This window comes from Ranitomeya variabilis, chromosome 1 (genome assembly GCF_051348905.1).
Source record: "Ranitomeya variabilis isolate aRanVar5 chromosome 1, aRanVar5.hap1, whole genome shotgun sequence".
Lineage (NCBI taxonomy): Eukaryota > Metazoa > Chordata > Amphibia > Anura > Dendrobatidae > Ranitomeya > Ranitomeya variabilis.
In genome coordinates, this window is record NC_135232.1 from 621,981,676 (window position 1) to 622,001,174 (window position 19,499).

Below are 19,499 nucleotides of genomic sequence, written 5' to 3' on the forward strand. Positions count from 1 at the left end.
CCTGCAGAGCCGCCTAAGCACAGCACAGCACATATTGGCTGCTTCTTGGCCACAGGACCAGTGATGAGGTCAAAGGGGGGAGGAGTCAGGGGTCACATGATCGGGACCTCGTGGATTGCAGGACTCGGCTTGCTGGTTGCCAACTTGCCATGTTGCCTGCTGGATGAGGTAAGCTGCCGTGTGTGGGGTCAGGAGGTGTACAGTGTGGATGTAGCAGAGCCGTGTGTGTATGAGGTGTACGGAGCGGAGCCGTGTGTGTACGAGGTGTATGGAGCGGAGCCGTGTGTTTACGAGGTGTACGGAGCAGAGCGCGTGTGTGTACGAGGTGTACGGAGCGGAGCTGTGTGTGTACGAGGTGTATGGAGCGGAGCCATGTGTGTACGAGGTGCACGGAGCGGAGCGCGTGTGTGTACGAGGTGTACGGAGTGGAGCCGTGTGTGTATGAGGTGTATGGAGCAGAGACGTGTGTGTGTACGAGGTGTATGGAGCGGAGCCGTATGTGTATGAGGTGTATGGAGCGGAGCTAAATGTGTACGAGGTGTATGGAGCGGAGCGCGTGTGTACGGAGCGCAGCCGCGTGTGTATGAGTAGCTATGTGTGGCCATTATACAGTACGAAGTATCATGTGTGGTCATTATACAGTATGGAGCATCATGTGCGGTCATTATACAGTATGGAGCATCATGTGCGGTCATTATACAGTATGGAGCATCATGTGTGGTCATTATACAGTATGGAGCATCATGTGTCGCCATTATACAGTATGGAGCATCATGTGTGGCCATTATACAGTATTGAGCATCATGTGTGGCCATTATACAGTATGGAGCACTGTATGGCCATTATACAGTATGGAGCATCATGTGGGGCCATTATACAGTATGGAGCATCATGTGGGGCCATTGTACAGTATGGAGCATCATGTGGGGCCATTATACAGTATGGAGCATCATGTGGGGCCATTATGCAGTATGGAGCATCATGTTGGGCCATTATACAGTATGGAGCATCATGTGTGGCCTTTATACAGTATGGAACATCATGTGTGGCCATTATACAGTATGGAGCATCATGTGTGGCCATTATACAGTATGGAGCATCATGTGCGGTCATTATAAAGTATGGAGCATCATGTGCGGCCATTATACAGTATGGAACATCATGTGCAGTCATTATAGAGTATGGAGCATCATGTGCGGCCATTATACAGTATGGAGCATCATGTGTGGCCTTTATACAGTATGGAGCATCATGTGAGGCATTATACAGTGTGGAGCATCATGCGCGGCCATTATACAGTATGGAGCATCATGTGTGGTCATTTTACAGTATGGAGCATCATGTGGGGCCATTATACAGTATGGAGCATCATGTGCAGTCATTATACAGTATGGAGCATCATGTGCGGCCATTATACAGTATGGAGCATCATGTGTGGCCATTATACAGTATTGAGCATCATGTGTGGCCATTATACAGTATGGAGCATCATGTGTGGCCTTTATACAGTATGGAGCATCATGTGTGGCCATTATACAGTATGGAGCATAATGTGCGGCCATTATACAGTATGGAGCATCATGTGCGGTCATTATACAGTATGGAGCATCATGTGCGGCCATTATACAGTATGGAGCATCATGTGCAGTCATTATACAGTATGGAGCATCATGTGCGGCCATTATACAGTTTGGATCATCATGTGTGGCCATTATACAGTATAGAGCATCATGTGTGGCCATTATACAGTATGGAGCATCATGTGCGGTCATTATACAGTATGGACCATCATGTGCGGCCATTATACAGTATGGAGCATCATGTGCAGTCATTATACAGTATGGAGCATCATGTGCGGCCATTATACAGTTTGGATCATCATGTGTGGCCATTATACAGTATAGAGCATCATGTGTGGCCATTATACAGTATGGAGCATCATGTGGGGCCATTATACAGTATGGAGCATCATAAATCCTACACAAGACCAAAAGGAGTACATGTCCCACTCAGTAAACCTATTTAAATATTTTATTAATAAATACAAAATCAGTAAAAGTCAATATACAACAGACATGAAAAGCTCAGACAACTCATGAGGGGAAAAGAACGACAACTGAAAATGACAGAATATGTAAGTGAGCAGACCTAGCCAGCGTATAGTCCTTATTCACAAATATCCATTACAACAGGTAAAACCCCATAATAGGGCTGGACATTTGTGACTATACCATAACCTCTATATACCGACATCAGCAGACCGTTCCTTAGTCTCCAATACTCAATTAAGCATGGTAAATGATAAACGGACCCCTTTAAAGGACGCTCAGCTTACCCATAGTAATATCCGTCAGTGTGCGCTCCACAGCAGCCCCAGGGGCACTGTGTGGCCATATTTTTTTGTTTATAATTATTCTTTATGAAACAGTGTGATCAGCAGTGCTAAATGGGTGTGGTTGGGACGTGGATATGGGTGTGGCTAGTTATGAATGGGTGTGGTCAGAGACGTGGCCTAAAATTTGCCACGCGCGCTGCGAACTTTGTCCCTCTTTCCCATCTTCAAAAGTTGGGAGGTATGCCGCTGCTGGGGGGTCCCGTCCTGAACATCAGGGGTCCTGGTCTCTACAGCACAGTCCTGCTTATAGAAGGCGAACCGCTCGCGGTTCCTGTAGGTCTCTGACAGGGGCCCCATGCCCTCCAGCACAGATTCAATGTCCTGCACAACACTTGCCAGCTGTACCCCCAGTGTGTTCAGTCTCAGGTCATACGCATCATTACCGGCAGGATTAGTGACCTTTAGGTTATAGATGAAGTCTACTTCCATTTGCAGCGCTTTTTTTTGCTGCTGTAACTCACCCAGTTTTCTGACTAGTCCCGGTATCTCGTCCGCTAGCTGCAGCTCGGGTGCACGTGCCGGCTGCACAGCTTTACTCTTCACCACGGGTGCAGGGGTTTTGAACACAGTCTTGTGCGGTTCCACTACAGATGGCCTTGTGGCTCCTTGGCTGGGTGCAGGCTCCGCAGCAGGTTTATCGCTGCCACCTGATTGTGACCAGGTGCGCCCTGACAGCGCCACACTGCCATGTTGCTGCAAGTTCTCCTGGATTGTTTGTCTTTCCAATGACATCCGTCTCTGCCTGGGAGCAGGAGAGGTGATCTGCACAGCTGTGGCTGATTACACCTGTGCTCCAGGCAGGGGCTGCTTACTGACTGGGGAGTTACAGGACTTCATACTGTGCTGCGTAACATCACTCACCAACACTTTTCCTTCTTGCTTCTTTGCTGGGCTTGGAGCAGATTTTTCTCCCAAAACTTTACTTGCAGGTTTTTCCTCCTTTACCGAACTGCTGCAGCTTTGGCTCGCTGCATTCACTGGTCTCACAGTGGCTTTGGGATTACTATTCCCATTCAGAGAGGTCTGGGAGCCTTGTCCCAGTGTAGGCCGAGAAGCCTGGGCCTTGCCTGGGGAGCTTCCTGGCCCAGGGTGGCCCCTCCCTGGGCTTGCTCCAGACATCAGGAGAGCTACAAACACACAACCTCACAGCTAGGAGGCAGTATTATAGTAGTTATATTCCTGTACATAGGGGCAGTATTACAGTAGTTATATTCTTGCAGATAGAACAGTATTATAGTAGTTATATTCTTGTACATAGGAGCAATATTATAGTAGTTATATTCTTGTACATAGGGTCAGTATTATAGTAGTTATATTCTTGTACATAGGAGCAGTATTATAGTAGTTATATTCTTGTACATAGGAGCAGTATTATAGTAGATATATTCTTGTACATAGGAGCAGTATTATAGTAGCTATATTCTTGTACATAGGAGCAGTATTATAGTAGTTATATTCTTGTACATAGGGGGCAGTATTATAGTAGTTATATTCTTGTACATAGAGGCAGTATTATAGTAGTTATATTCTTGTACATAGGAGCAGTATTATAGTAGTTATATTCTTGTAAATAAGGGGCAGTATTATAATAGTTAAATTCTTGTACATAGGAGCAGTATTATAGTAGTTATATTCTTGTACATAGGAGCAGTATTATAGTAGTTATATTCTTGTACATAGAGGCAGTATTATAGTAGTTATATTCTTGTACATAGGGGCAGTATTATAGTAGTTATATTCTTGTACATAGAGGCAGTATTATAGTAGTTATATTCTTGTACATAGGGGCAGTATTATAGTAGTTATATTCTTGTACATAGGGGGCAGTATTATAGTAGTTATATTCTTGTACATAGAGCAGTATTATAGTAGTTATATTCTTGTACATAGGAGACAGTATAATAATAGTTATAATCTTGTACATAGGAGCAGAATTATAGTAGTTACAGTATATTCTTATACATAGGAGCTGTATTATAGTAGTTTTTTTTCATGTACATAAGGGGCAGTATTATGACAGTTATATTCTTGTACATAGGAGCAGTATTATAGTAGTTATATTCTTGGACATAGGAGCAGTATTATAGTAGTTATATTCTTGTACATAGGGAGCAGTATTATAGTAATTATATTCTTGTATATAGGTGCAGTATTATAGTAGTTATATTCTTGTACATAGGGGTAGTATTATAGTAGTTATATTCTTGTACATAGGGGCAGTATTATAGTAGTTATATTATATTCTTGCACATAGAGCAGTATTATAGTAGTTATATTCTTGTACATAGAGCAGTATTATAGTAGTTATATTCTTGTGCATAGGAGACAGTATAATAATAGTTATAATCTTGTACATAGGAGCAGAATTATAGTAGTTATATTCTTGTACATAGGAGCAGAACTATAGTAGTTATATTCTTGTATATATAGAGGGCAGTATTATAGTAGTAATATTCTTGCACATAGGGGCAGTATTATGGTAGTTATATTATTGTACATAGGAGCAGAATTATAGTAGTTATATTCTTGTACATAGGAGCAGTATTATAGTAGTTATATTCTTGTATATATAGAGGGCAGTATTATAGTAGTTATATTCTTGTACATAGGAGCAGTATTATAGTAGTTATATTCTTGTGCATAGGAGACAGTATAATAATAGTTATAATCTTGTACATAGGAGCAGAATTATAGTAGTTATATTCTTGTACATAGGAGCAGAATTATAGTAGTTATATTCTTGTACATAGGAGCAGTATTATAGTAGTTATATTCTTGTACATAGGAGCAGTATTATAGTAGCTATATTCTTGTACATAGGAGCAGTATTATAGTAGTTATATTCTTGTACATAGGAGCAGTATTATAGTAGTTATATTCTTGTACATAGGGGCAGTATTATAGTAGTTATATTCTTGTACATGGAGCAGTATTATAGTAATTATATTCTTGTACATAGGGGCAGTATTATAGTAGTTATATTCTTGTACATGGAGCAGTGTTATAGTAGTTATATTTTTGTACATAGGGGCAGTATTATTGTAGTTATTTTCTTGTACATAGGAGCAGCATTATAGTAGTTATATTCTTGTACTTAGAGGGCAGTAGTTATGTAGTTATATTCCTGTTCATGAGGCAGGATTATTGTAAGTAGAATCACATTAGTACACAGGCTCTGCTCTGGTCTGCTATTGCTCTGCCTCTTCATTTGCTTGCATTGTAATGTTCATATTGTATTTTCTGTTTCATTTTTTTATTATGATAAGTTGTTGAATTTGTAGCAAAACATAATCAGAAATCCACATGACAAGATTGGATTACAGGGATCCAGATACAATCTTGACCGCACAGCTGCCTGGTAATGTACCATCTCTTGCAATTGTCTATTCATTTGCCAGATGCCATCACCCGTTCCTGATAACTGCTACTGACTAAGAAAAGGCTAATTTTCTATTCTTATGAACGTTTTGTGCTCAATGCATAAAACATCCCAGGGGTCTTTTTTCTATTAGTTCATAAAATTAATAGTCTAAATTCAATTAAAGCTGGCTGAGACCTGGAGGGCACCGTGCCCAGAGGAGGAAGGCGAAGAACAGACAAGACAATATAACATCTCACCCTCGGCCTCTGTAAAAGACGTTTTCCCCACTGACTTTCTGGGTCTGGTTTTCCAAAGCTTCTGCTCATTAACTGAAATTGTAATATAAAGAAAATGAGAGACTGGAAAGAAAGCATCGGGAAACTCGACCGAACATTTCAAGAGACTGGAATGGTAAATTATAAAACTGGATTATAAAGAGACACTTCTGCAGAATACTAAAACTTCCCGACCCTCATCAGTCATCCTGTTCTCATACACTGCACAAGATTTCAATTCTTGGAGCAGAAGTTTGTGCTCCAGAGCTGCCCTTTGTACATAGGCTGTAGCAACCACAATGAGCCATTTTCCCTTATTTCTATGCAGATAGAGATGCAGAAGACATCTGTTTTTGCACCGAGGGGGTTAAGTTTCAAGTTTTAGCTTCCTTCCTCACTTAATGAGCTTTCTTTCCTAATGACATAGCCCCCTTTCCATGAGTGTACAATGCAGCAGAGCTTTTAATGGCTCAGAAACAGGTCTCTTATCTTTCTGGCTTGACTTTATTTCCAGCAGCTTCTTATAAATGCTGAGGAGCTGAGCTGTTTATCAGCTCTGTACAGGAGCAGAGGGGAGACAGGAGAGATGGGAAAGTAAGAAAGAGAGGAAAAAGGAGCCAAGGAATGGCTTTTATTTTGACCACCTACTTGCTTTTTTGTCTTCTTCCCTGTGTGACCTCTTAGTATTGACCCTGCGTGATGACCCTTCTTGTTGCCAGCTTGCTTCTTAGGTCAGCTGCTGACTTTGTGACCCCAGTCCAGCTGTCCTCCTGTAAGTTCAAATCCTTGTACAAGGGTTAAAGTGTAAAGGTGCGAAGGCAAGGGCAACCCCTGGGATCTGGACGAGTGGCTTTTGCGAGTGACGTCAATAGAGTCCGATTGGCCCCAAATTTGGACCTGCCCCACCCCCTGTATGTTGGTCAGATGCATGGACCCTTGTAGCATTCTAAATCCTATAAGGATATATGTGTTCTACCCGCCTCTTTATATTGTAAAGTTCCCTATCCTGCACTACTGTCCTCCATCATGGGCCTCTTCCTGGTCTATATGTTCCATATCCTGGTGTATATTGTATGTCCCCCATTCTGGGCCCCTTGCGGGTATATATAAACAATGTCTCTGATCTTGGGTCCCATCCTGGTGTATATGCCCCCCTTCCATATTTATATGCCCCCATCCTGGTATGTATATCTCGCTTCCTACCGCTTTTCTATTTCTCATAAAAAACCTCATTCATCCTCATTCTACTGCTCACATGAGGCACGGCGTAATCTTCTATAACCAGTGCAAAGGCCAGCAGCTGACATCGGCATGCGTGCCATAGGCAATGTATGAGGACACTGCAATGCATTGTCTACCAAGGTCAACTGCCAGTCTTTGATTGGCCGGCAGCGTGTATTGTAGTGTAGGGCCCTATTGGGTCTCTGTGACACCCTGTGCGACCATGATTGTTATGCCACTCTTTCTAAAAATGTGTGTTGAGTATAAATACCATGCTTCCACGAATAGTGCAGCTATGCAAAGTTGCTATTGTACTGTCCTCTACAACAATGTAACTACTATAATACTGCCCCTATGTAAAAGAATATAACTACTATAATACTGCTTCTATGTAAAATAATATAACTACTATAATACTGCTCCTATGTAAAAGAATATAACTGCTATAATACTGATCCCTATGTACAAGAATATAACTACTATAATACTGCTCCCTATGTACAAGAATATAACTACTATAATACTGATCCTATGTATAAGAATATAACTACTAAAATACTGCCCCTATGTACAAGAATATAACTACTATAATACTGTCTCTATGTACAAGAATATAACTACTATAATACTGCCCCTATGTACAAGAATATAACTACTATAATACTGTCTCCTATGTATTAGAATATAACTACTATAATACTGCCCCTATGTACAAGAATATAACTACTATAATACTGCTCCAATGTACAAGAATATAACTACTATAATACTGCCCCTATGTACAAGAATATAACTACTAGAATACTGCCCCTATGTACAAGAATATAACTACTATAATACTGCCCCTATGTACAAGAATATAACTACTATAATACTGCCCCTATGTACAAGAATATAACTACTATAATACTGCCCCTATGTACACACGTGGTCAAAATTGTTGGTACCCCTCGTTTAATGACAGAAAAACCCACAATGGTCACAGAAATAACTTGAGTCTGACAAAAGTAATAAATGAAAAATCTATGAAAATGAACAAACGAAAGTTAGACATTGCTTTTCAACCATGCTTCCACGGATTTTTTTAAAAAAATGCAACTCATGAAAAATTTATATTTTGTTGCACAGCCTTTTGAGGCAATCACTGCAATCAAACGATTCCTGTAACTGTCAATGTGACTTCTGCACCTCTCGACAGTTATTTAGGCCAACTCCTCAAGAGCAAACTGCTCCAGTTGCCTCGTGTTTGAAGGTTGCCTTTTCCAGATGGCATGTTTCAGCTCTTTCCAAAGATGCTCAATAGGATTTAGGTCAGGGCTCACACAAGGCCATTTCAGAATAGTCCAATGTTTTCATCTTAGCCATTCTTGGGTGTTTTTAGCTGTGTGTTTTGGGTCATTATCCTGTTGCAAGACCCATGACCTGCAACTGAGACCAAGCTTTCTGACACTGGGCAGCACATTTCGCTCTAGAATCCCTTGATAGTCTTGTGATTTCATTGTACCCTGCACAGATTCTAGACACCCTGTGCCAGATGCAGCAAAGTAGCCCCAGAACATAACAGAGCCTCCTCCATGTTTCACAGTAGGGACAGTGTTATATTCTTGATATGCCTTATTTTTCCGTGTGTGAACATAGAGCTGATGTGCCTTGCCAAATAGTTCCATTTTTGTCTCATCTGTCCATAGGACATTCTCCCAGAAGCTTTGTGGCTTATCATCATGTAGTTTGGCAAATTCCAGTCTGGCTTTTTTATGATTTTTTTCAACAATTGTGTCCTCCTTAGTCATCTCCCATGAGGTCCACTTTGGCTCATACAATGACGGATCGTGCAATCTGACACTGATGTTTCTTGATCTTGAAGTTCACATTATATCTGCTTAGAAGTTTTTATGGGCTCTTTTGTTACCATTTGTATTATCTGTCTCTTTGATTTGTCATCACTTTTCCTCCTGCTGCCACGACCAGGGAGGTTGGTTACAGTCCCATAGATCTTAAATTTCTGAATAATATGTGCAACTGTAGTCACAGGAACATCAAGCTGCTTGGAGATGGTCTTATAACTTTTACCTGTAACATGTTTGTCTATAATTTTCTTTCTAATCTCCTGAGACAACTGTTTCCTTCGCTTCCTCTGGTCCATGTTGAGTGTGATACACACCATGTCACCAAACAGCACAGTTTGGTGCTGTTTGGTGACATAATTTGTTATAACTAACCACATTTAGTTAATATGCTGGAGAATAGTAACTAACTGTGGCTAGTTAAAACAAATTACAATGATTATCCTCCATCCCATAGTCCCGTGCCCATATACCCATCATACATATCCTCTATCCCATAGTCCCTTGCCCATATACTCATCACACATCCTCCATCCCATAGTCCCATGCCCATATTCCCATCATACACATCCTCCATCCCGTAGTGCCGTGCCCATATACCCATCATACATATTCTCCATCCCATAGTCAAGTGCCCATATACCATCGCACATCCTCCATCCCATAGTCTCGTGCCCATATACCCATCATGCATATCCTCCATCCCACAGTTCCGTGCCCATATACCATCACACATCCTCCATCCCATAGTCTCGTGCCCATATACCCATCATACATATCCTCCATCCCATAGTCCCGTGCCCATATACCCATCACACATCCTCCATCCCATAGTCATGTGCCCATATACCTATCTCACATCTTCTATCCCATAGTCCCATGCCCATATACCCATCATACACAACCGCCATCCCATAGTCCCATGCCATATACCCATCATGCATATCCTCCATCCCACAGTTCCGTGCCCATATACCCATTCTGACATCATCGTCGCCATGGGAACTTATTATGACATCATTGTCACCATGGCAACCATTATAGCATAACCATCACCATTACAACCTATTATTAAATTATCATCACCATAGCAACCATTATGACATCATCATCGTTACCATGACAATCCTTATGACATTATCTTCGACATGGCAACCTTTATGATATCATCGTTGCCATGACAACCATTATGACATCATCGTTGATACATACACACATACACTCGTTTTTATATATATAGATAATATTGTCCCTATGTACAAGAATATAACTACTGTAATACTGTCCCCTATTTACAAGAATATACCTACTATAACCTGCTTCTATGTACAAGAATATACCTACTATAATACTGCTCCTATGTAGAAGAATATAACTAATATAATACTGCTCCTATGTACAAGAATATATCTACAATAATACTGTCTCCTATGTACAAGAATATAACTATTATAATACTGCCCCTATGTGCAAGAATATAACCACTATAATACTGCCCCTATGTACAAGAATATACTATAATACTGCCTCTATGTGCAAGAATATAACTACTATAATACTGCCTCTATATACAAGAATATAACTACTATAATACTGCTCCTATGTACTAGAATATAACTACTATAATACTGCCTCCTATGTACAAGAATATAACTACTATAATGTTGCCCCTATGTACAAGAATATAACCACTATAATACTGCCCCTATGTACAAGAATATAACTATTGTAATACTGCCCCTATGTACAAGAATATAACTACTATAATACTGCCCCTATGTACAAGAGTATAACTGCTATAATACTGCTCCTATGTACAAGAATATAACTGCTATACTACTGCTCCTATGTGCAAGAATATAACCACTATATTACTGCTCCTATGTACAAGAATATAACTACTATAATACTGCTCCTATGTACAAGAATATAACCACTATAATGCTTCCCCTATGTACAAGAATATAGCTACTATAATACTGCTCCTATGTACAGGAATATAACTACTATAATACTGCCCCTATGTATGAGAATATAACTACTATAATACTGCCCCTATGTATGAGAATATAGCTACTATATTACTGCTCCTATGTGCAAGAATATAACTACTATAATACTGCTCCTATGTACATGAATATGGTATATCTAAAACACATACAGTAGACCAAAAGTTTGGACACGCCTTCTCATTTAAAAATTTTTCTGTATTTTCATGACTATGAAAATTGTACATTCACACTAAAGGCATCAAAACTATGAATTAACACATGTGGAATTATATACTTAACAAAAAAGTGTGAAACAACTGAATTATATCTTATATTCTAGGTTCTTCAAAGTAGCCACCTTTTGCTTTGATGACTGCTTTGCACACTCTTGGCATTCTCTTGATGAACTTCAAGAGATAGTCACCGGGAATGGTCTTCCTACAATCTTGAAGGAGTTCCCAGAGATGCTTCGCACTTGTTGACCCTTTTGCCTTCACTCTGCGGTCCAGCTCACTCCAAACCATCTCGATTAGGTTCAGACCTGGTGACTGTGGAGGCCACGTCATCTGGCGTAGCACCCCATCACTCTCCTTCTTGGTCAGGTCAGCCTGGAGGTGTGCTTGGGGTCATTGTCCTGTTGAAAAATAAATGATGGTCCAACTAAACGCAAACCGGATAGAATAGCATGCCGCTGCAAGATGCTGGGGTAGCCATGCTGGTTCAGTATGCCTTCAATTTTGAATAAATCCCCAACAGTGTCACCAGCAAGGCACCCCCACACCATCACACCTCCTCCATGCTTCACGGTGGGAGCCAGGCATGTAGAGTCCATCTGTTCACCTTTTCTGCGTCGCACAAAGACATGGTGGTTGAAACCAAAGATCTCAAATTTGGACTCATCAGACCAAAGCACAGATTTCCACTGGTCTAATGTCCATTCCTTGTGTTCTTTAGCCGAAACAAGTCTCTTCTGCATGTTGCCTGTCCTTAGCAGTGGTTTTCTAGAACCTAGTTTACCATGAAGGCCTGCTCTTTACAGTTGTAGAGATGTGTCTGCTGCTAGAACTCTGTGTGGCATTGACCTGGTCTCTAATCTGAGCTGCTGTTAACCTGCGATTTCTGAGGCTGGTGACTCAGATAAACTTATCCTCAGAAGCAGAGGTGACTCTTGGTCTTCCTTTCTTGGGGCGGTCCTCATGTGAGCCAGTTTCTTTGTAGCGCTTGATGGTTTTTGCCACTGTACTTGGGGACACTTTCAAAGTTTTCCCAATTTTTCGGACTGACTGACCTTCATTTCTTAAAGTAATGATGGCCACTCGTTTTTCTTTACTTAGCTGCTTTTTTCTTGCCATAATACAAATTCTAACAGTCTATTCAGTAGGACTATCAGCTGTGTATCCACCAGACTTATGCACAACACAATTGATGGTCCCAACCCCATTTATAAGGCAAGAAATCCCATTTACTAAACCTGACAGGGCACACCTGTGAAGTGAAAACCATTTCCGGTGACTACCTCTTGAAGCTCATCAAGAGAATACCAAGAGTGTGCAAAGCAGTCATCAAAGCAAAAGGTGGCTACTTTGAAGAACCTAGAATATAAGACATAATTTCAGTTGTTTAACACTTTTCTGTTAAGTATATAATTCCACATGTGTTAATTCATAGTTTTGATGCCTTCAGTGAGAATGTACAATTTTCATACACTGTGTTCCAAATTATTATGCAAATTGGATTTAAGTGTCATAAAGATTTAATTGTTTTGTCTTTCAAATAAACTCGTGGATGGTATTGTGTCTCAGTGCTCAATGAATCACTGAAATCAATCTTAAACACATGTGATAATTAGTTTTCCAGGTGATTCTAATTAAAGGAAAACTACTTAAAAATGATGTTCCACATTACTAAGCAGGTCACAGGTTTCAAGCAATATGAGAAATAAAAAGGATCTCTCTGCTGCTGAAAAGCATTAAATAGTGCAATGCCTTGGACAAGGTATGAAAAAATTAGATATTTCACGAAAACTTAAGAGTGATCATCATACTCTGATGAGATTTGTGACTGAAACAGAGCACAGACAGAGTTCAAGCAAATAAAGGTATAATGAGGAAGGTTTCTGCCAGACAAATTCATTGGATTAAGAGAGCAGCTGCCAAAATACCATTACAAAGCAGCAAACAGTTATTTGAAGCTGCTGGTGCTTCTGGAGTCCCTCGAACCTCAAGGTGTAGGATCATTCAAAGGCTTGCTGTGGTGCATAAACCTACTATTCGGCTACTCCTAAACAGTGTTCACAAGCAGAAATGGTTGCAGTTGGCCCAGACATACATGAAGACTAATTTTCAAACAGTCTTGTTTACTGATGACTGTCGAGCAACCCTGGATGGTCCAGATGGATGGAGTAGTGGATGGTTGGTGGATGGCCACCATGTCCCAACAAGGCTGCGACGTCAGCAACGAGGTGGAGGAGTCATGTTTTGGGCTGGAATCATGCGGAACCAGCTGGTAGGGCCCTTTAAGGTTCCTGAAGGTGTGAAAATGACCTCAGCAAAGTAAATAGGGTTTCTGACTGACAACTTTCTTTCATGGTCTAAAAAGCAGAAACGTGCCTTCAGGAGAAAAATCATCTTCATGCATGACAATGAATACCTCTGAGTAATTGGCTGCTATGGGCATAAAAGGAGATAAACTCATGGTGTGGCCACCATCTTCCCCTGACCTCAACCCTATAGAGAACCTTTGGAGTATCATCAAACAAAAGATCTATGAGGGTGGGAGGTAGTTCGCATCAAAACAGCAGCTCTGGGAGGGAAGAAATACAAGCAGAAACTCTCCAAAAACTCACAAGGTCAATGGATGTAAGAATTGTTAAGGTGATATCAAAGAAGGGTCCTATGTTAACATGTAACTTGGCCTGTTGGGATGTTTTGGCGTTAAATAGCTTTTTTGTTCAGTGAATGTGACCTCCTAATGCTGCAAATTCTTCAAATGAGCATTTTCAGTTCTTTAAAACATCAAATGCTTAGAAATTCTACTGTGCCTAATAATTTGGAACAGTGCATTTTGAGTTTTTATTCATTTTGGAGATTATACTGTTGTCATTGGGAGGTTTCTTCAATAAAATTCGATGTATACTCTAACGGGTGATGACTTTTATTAGACTGACTGTCATTTGCACTGACCATTTAGGAAAATCCGAGAAAAATGTCATTTGCATAATAATTTGGAACATAGTGTAGTCATGAAAATACAGAAAAATCTTTAAATGAGGAGGTGTGTCCAAACTTTTGGTCTGTACTGTACGTATTGTACACTGTGATACTGATACAAATGAATACAATACACCAGACATTCCCAAACGTTCTAAGCCGGGGTTCTCACTAGACTGATGTAGGTGATATCTGTGCCTCATAATCATTTGTGGAGGTCCATGATCAAATTAATAATATCACTTAATTTTTTCATTTTTCTGCTTCCTGAACCCAGAAAAAATAATATCAGTACATAAGGAGTCGATTATATTACCAACTTTTCTATTGCTGCAGCCACAGAAAAATCCGTAGAGTATTTGATCACTGCTTCCTCTGCACCTTAACAACTAGGGGGCGTCTCACTGGTGACGCCGGTATCACAGTTTGAAAACCACTGCAATATAGAATAAATTGATGTTGTGTTGACATTCATGTGTGTGTACTATCATTGTAGAATACACTTATTCTTATGCGGTGTAATGTTCTGGGGTGACGTGATGTGCAGATCCCATTCAATATAAATACCGTTTGTTCATTTTCCTTCCACCCTTTTTAACATGGAATTATTTTTTTTGTGTGATGAAAGCTTTAAACATGGAGAGAAGTAAATCATTGTTGTGTTGTGAAATCATTATTAGTCTTATTGTGATCATTTTTCGTCCATATTTACAATATTTTGCTGAGACCATACGAAGTACATAGGATCACGCAGCTCCTACCTGCTGCCACATTTCACCCATGTGCAGTCAGAGCAAAGAGACTACATTTATTTCGCAGTTATTTTTGGTGCACTTAGAAATAGCATTTTGTCAAGTTTTTTGGCACAGGAACTTTGAAAAAAGCGCTAATCTACTCTTATTAATTATGGAGAGCCATGGGCGTTAATGACAGCTGCTATGCTTTTAACCAGGGCATCTGTCACCAGCATAATTTAGAGACAGAGACCCCGATTTCAGTCATGTATCACTTACTGAGCTACTTGCTGTAGTTTTGATAAAATCACTGTTTTATCAGCAGGAGGTTATCACTTGAGGACTAGTAAAAGTGCTGCCATGTAGTCCTCCATATTCATGAGCTCTGTATAACCCCGCCCTCCACCACTGATTGGCAGCTCTCTGCACAGAGCACACAGGAAGCAGCCAATCAGTAGGTTGGGCGGGGTTATGGGCAGCTCAGCATTCAGAGAGCTGATAGGTCTGCAAAAGAGAAAACAGGGATTGTACCCAAATTATAGTGAGTAGTGTCTGGAATCAGAGTCTCTACTCCTACATTAGGCTTCTATCGGATGGGGTAGTAGAAACCAGGTTCACTTTTAACCCGTTAAACAAAGGTATTACAAAATTGCCAAATTGGGAAAGGGTTAAAAGGACACCCCTATGGTAAGACAGCGTGATAGCAATCTCTGCAAATGTTATTTATATAAAGCAGGCAGCAGGGTGAGGAAATAACGGAAAGCAATGATCAAAAGGGACCGGTGGCATGAATTCCGGGGGATGAGAGCAGTAATGGTATCCGCCAGTGACCCGGGGGACAAACTTCCCAGGAGGAGCCGCCATTTCTGCAGACCAGATGCTACATCCTTTGATTCCAAACTGTGAGGGCAGGAAGCCTGATGATGTATATACTGTGTACATATGGCAGGACAGGATTTGCTACAGTCTCCTGATATATTATTTTATTGTACTATTCAATAAAGAACGTGTTGTTTTTTTTTGGCAATTCAGGATTGGAAGCAGCGAAAATGTAAACGTATTTTTTTTCTGATGTGTTCACAGCTCCTGAAATATCCAGCAGTGGACCCGATGCTGCCATTATTGGGGGTAAGAAATCGGATTCTAGTAGAAAAGGCGCGAAGGGTCCAACGTGGTCCGATATTAGAATTGTCAGAAATCGATAAGTGATGACTGCGCTGCTAAACATAACCAACTATAAGACCGGGTGCAGACAGCTGCATTCCATGGTCTGTGTATGGACCCCAAATGACTGCCTCCTGGGCATAGATCAGGTCTGGAGATACGTCGTCAGTCCATGCATTGCGCTCCTGTGTAATATTGCTGCCTGAGCCTTCCCTAAAGGGGACGTCTTCATTTGACCATTTTTGTAGGAAGGGGCCACCTGATGATTTTGGCCACAACATTGGTCTTGTTGCCTAAAATCCTTGTATGACGCTTGATAGGAAGGGAGGCAGGAAAAGGTGAAAAGGGAAAGCAGAAGTAGGGACAAAACCAGGCTCAGAGGAAGACTGAAAAAGGACCCAGAGGAAGAAAGAGCAAGAGTAGAGGGGAGAGAGACAGAGAAGAATATGGGAAATGTCACCAGGTTTTTGCTATCTAATCAGAGAGCATCATGATATAGGGGCAGAGACCCTGATTCCAGCACTTACTGGACTGATTGCTGTAGTTTTCATAAAATCACCTTTTATTCACCAGGAGATTATCACTAGAGGACTAGTAAACCTGCTGCCATGTAGTCCAACCCCGCCCCCACCACTGATTGGCCCATTATTGCCTATACACAATGTACACAGAAAGCTGCCAATCAGTGGTGTGGGCGGGGTTGTACTCAGATCATTCTGAGTACTGCTGGATCTGCAGCAGAGAAAACAGGTTTTAATCAGAACTGCAGCACCTAGCCTAGTAAGTGGCCCATCACTAGAATCAGGGATCTATCCCTACATTGTGTAGAAACAAACAGATGCCCTTGTAACATGATGTAACTTTATTTTCTTCCCAGGCATTGTGGCTGCTGTGGTGGTCGTGGTTGTAGTTCTAGCTATAGTCCTCCTCCGTTACCTGTATCGACACAAGGGGACGTACTTCACCAACGAGGATAAAGGCTCGGAATTCGCAGAAAACCCTGACACAGCATTAAAAAAGGACCCATCGTTGCAGGAGGCAGTATCCGAATCAAAAAAGGAGTATTTCATCTGAGCGACCTCCAGCACCATTGTGACCGTACACCCACAATGGTCTCCAAAGGGGATTTACCGTATGTGCGAGCTAGTAGGTCTGAATTGTATATGTGTGGGCAAGTACTTACAGCATATGTCAGGGGAATCATCACTAACAGTCTGGATTATGTACTGAAAAATGTGACACCGAGAACGTCCGCCTACAAGGTTAAGTGGCTGCGGAGGCGTGAGGTTCAGCATGGAGCCTCCAGAGATGAAGAAATAATGACCTGTTCTTAATGGCCGCATTCAAAGCAGAAGCAATTCCACTTATTAATAGAAAAAATAAACATGAGAAAATCATCATTATATCTAAAACTTGCACTAACACCATCTTCACCAGATTTCATGCCGTATTGTCTGCAGGGCCGGACTGGAATTGAAACTCAGCCCTGGCATGTGAGAGCCCACCGGCCCACCCGCTGCGTGGTGAATGTGAAAGATTTCCCTGCTCTTGTGGGTTATGGCTGATTCCCGTATATGTCACATTTTTTAAATAAAAATTGTCGTAAATTTCACTTCATCATTAACAGACAAAACGAATGTCCAATACAAATTTCCCTCCAGGAAAATGTTAATTTCTTTCAAGTGGACTGACGGACATATTTGTAATAAACACCCCCAAAAACTGCTATGCGTGATAGTACCAGAGAAGTGAATGAGATGTCTGAAATCTCATGGAGGTTATTAATTCCTTGCAGATGTGAAGCAGTTTCATGTCCGCAGCATCTAATCTTTCCGCATTCTTGGAGTGTTTTTTATTCATTCTAAAGAACGGGAAAAAATCGCACGAAAATCAAAGCGATTTTCCTGCCAAGAAACACTTTTTTTTTTTGCCAGACTGCACAACTTTGATTGCTGCGGAATCCGTTCTGATTACTGGGCATGTGAACAGAGCCTTACTTTAGAGAGTCTCACTTTTCTATCCTTGGGCCATGGTACCTGATATTGCAGGTTTTTTGCTATGTAATCTGAGGACATCATGAGGTAGGGGTTAAAACACTGAACTCAATGATGTGTCATGTATCCGGCTGCGTGCGGTTTACTGAGACTGACGCTTTAAATCGCCTTGTCATTAACCCCTTCGTGACTGGAGGTATTTTGTTTTTTGCTCCCCTTCCTCCAAGAGCCATAACTTTTTTACTTTTCCGTCAATATGGCCATGTGAGGGCTTGATTTTTTGCAGGACAAGTTGTACTTGTGACCGACACCATTGGTTTTAGCAAATCGTGTCCTGGAAAACTGGAAAAAAAATTCCAAGCACGGTGAAATTGCAAAAAAAAAGTGCAATTCCACACTTGTTTTTTTTTAACCATATTCATTAAATGCTAAAACTGACCTGCCATTATGATTCTCCAGGTCATTACGAGTTTAAAGACACCAAACATGTCTAGGTTCTTTCTTAAGTGGTGAAAAAAAAATCCTAACTTTGGTAAAGAAAAACAATTGCGTCATTTTCCGATACCTGTAGCATCTCTATTTTTCGTGATCTGTTGCCGGGTGAGGGCTCATTTTTTGTGTGCCGAGCTGACATTTTTATTGCTATCATGTTAGTGCAGATACGATCTTTTGATCGCCCGTTATTGCTTTTTATTGCAATATAGCGGCAACCAAAAAAACATAATTCTGGCGTTTTGACTTTATTTTCTCGTTAAGCTGCTAAGCGATTGGGTTAATTCTTTTTTTTCTTAATGATAGATCGGGCGATTCTGAACACGGCGAAACCAAATATGTGTATGTTTGAGGGATTTTTTTTATTGTTTTATTTTGAATGGGGTGAAAAGGGGGGTGATTTGAACTTTTATTTTTTTAAAAAAATGTAATATTTTATAAACTTTTTTTCACTTTTGGCATGCTTCAATAGTCTCCGTGGGAGACTAAAAGCTGCCATAACCCGATCGGCTCTGCTACATACAGATCGCCTGTGTGTAGCAGAAATGCGGACTTGCAGAGATTGACAGCAGCGTTTAACTAGTTAACAGCGATCCACCTGCGACTATTAGAGGCACATGTCAGCTGTTCAAAATAGCTGGCATGTGTCGGAAAAGATGTGGACTCGGCGCCGGAGCCCACATCAAGAGGAGGGAATCCAACGTGGGCGTACTATTACGACCAACGTCTGAAAGGGATTAACATTGCTGTGACTAGCAGGTCTTGTGAGCCCTGGTCCAACTTCACCCCCTTCTGTGATAAGTTCCTCACTGTCTATAT

The 19,499-nt window shown here is 41.0% G+C and overlaps 1 protein-coding gene across 1 annotated transcript in view; it reads left to right on the forward strand.

Annotated features, from left to right (window-relative positions):
• LOC143811728 (glycophorin-C-like) overlaps positions 1-17,806 on the forward strand; it is a 48,166-nt gene extending 30,360 nt beyond the window's left edge. Inside the window, exons 2-3 of the mRNA XM_077293249.1 lie at positions 16,114-16,158; positions 17,072-17,806. Of these exons, the coding sequence (XP_077149364.1) occupies positions 16,114-16,158; positions 17,072-17,268 (242 nt within the window). The 3' untranslated portion in view covers positions 17,269-17,806. The remainder of the gene's footprint in view (positions 1-16,113; positions 16,159-17,071) is intronic.
• Positions 17,807-19,499: the final 1,693 nt, after the last annotated feature.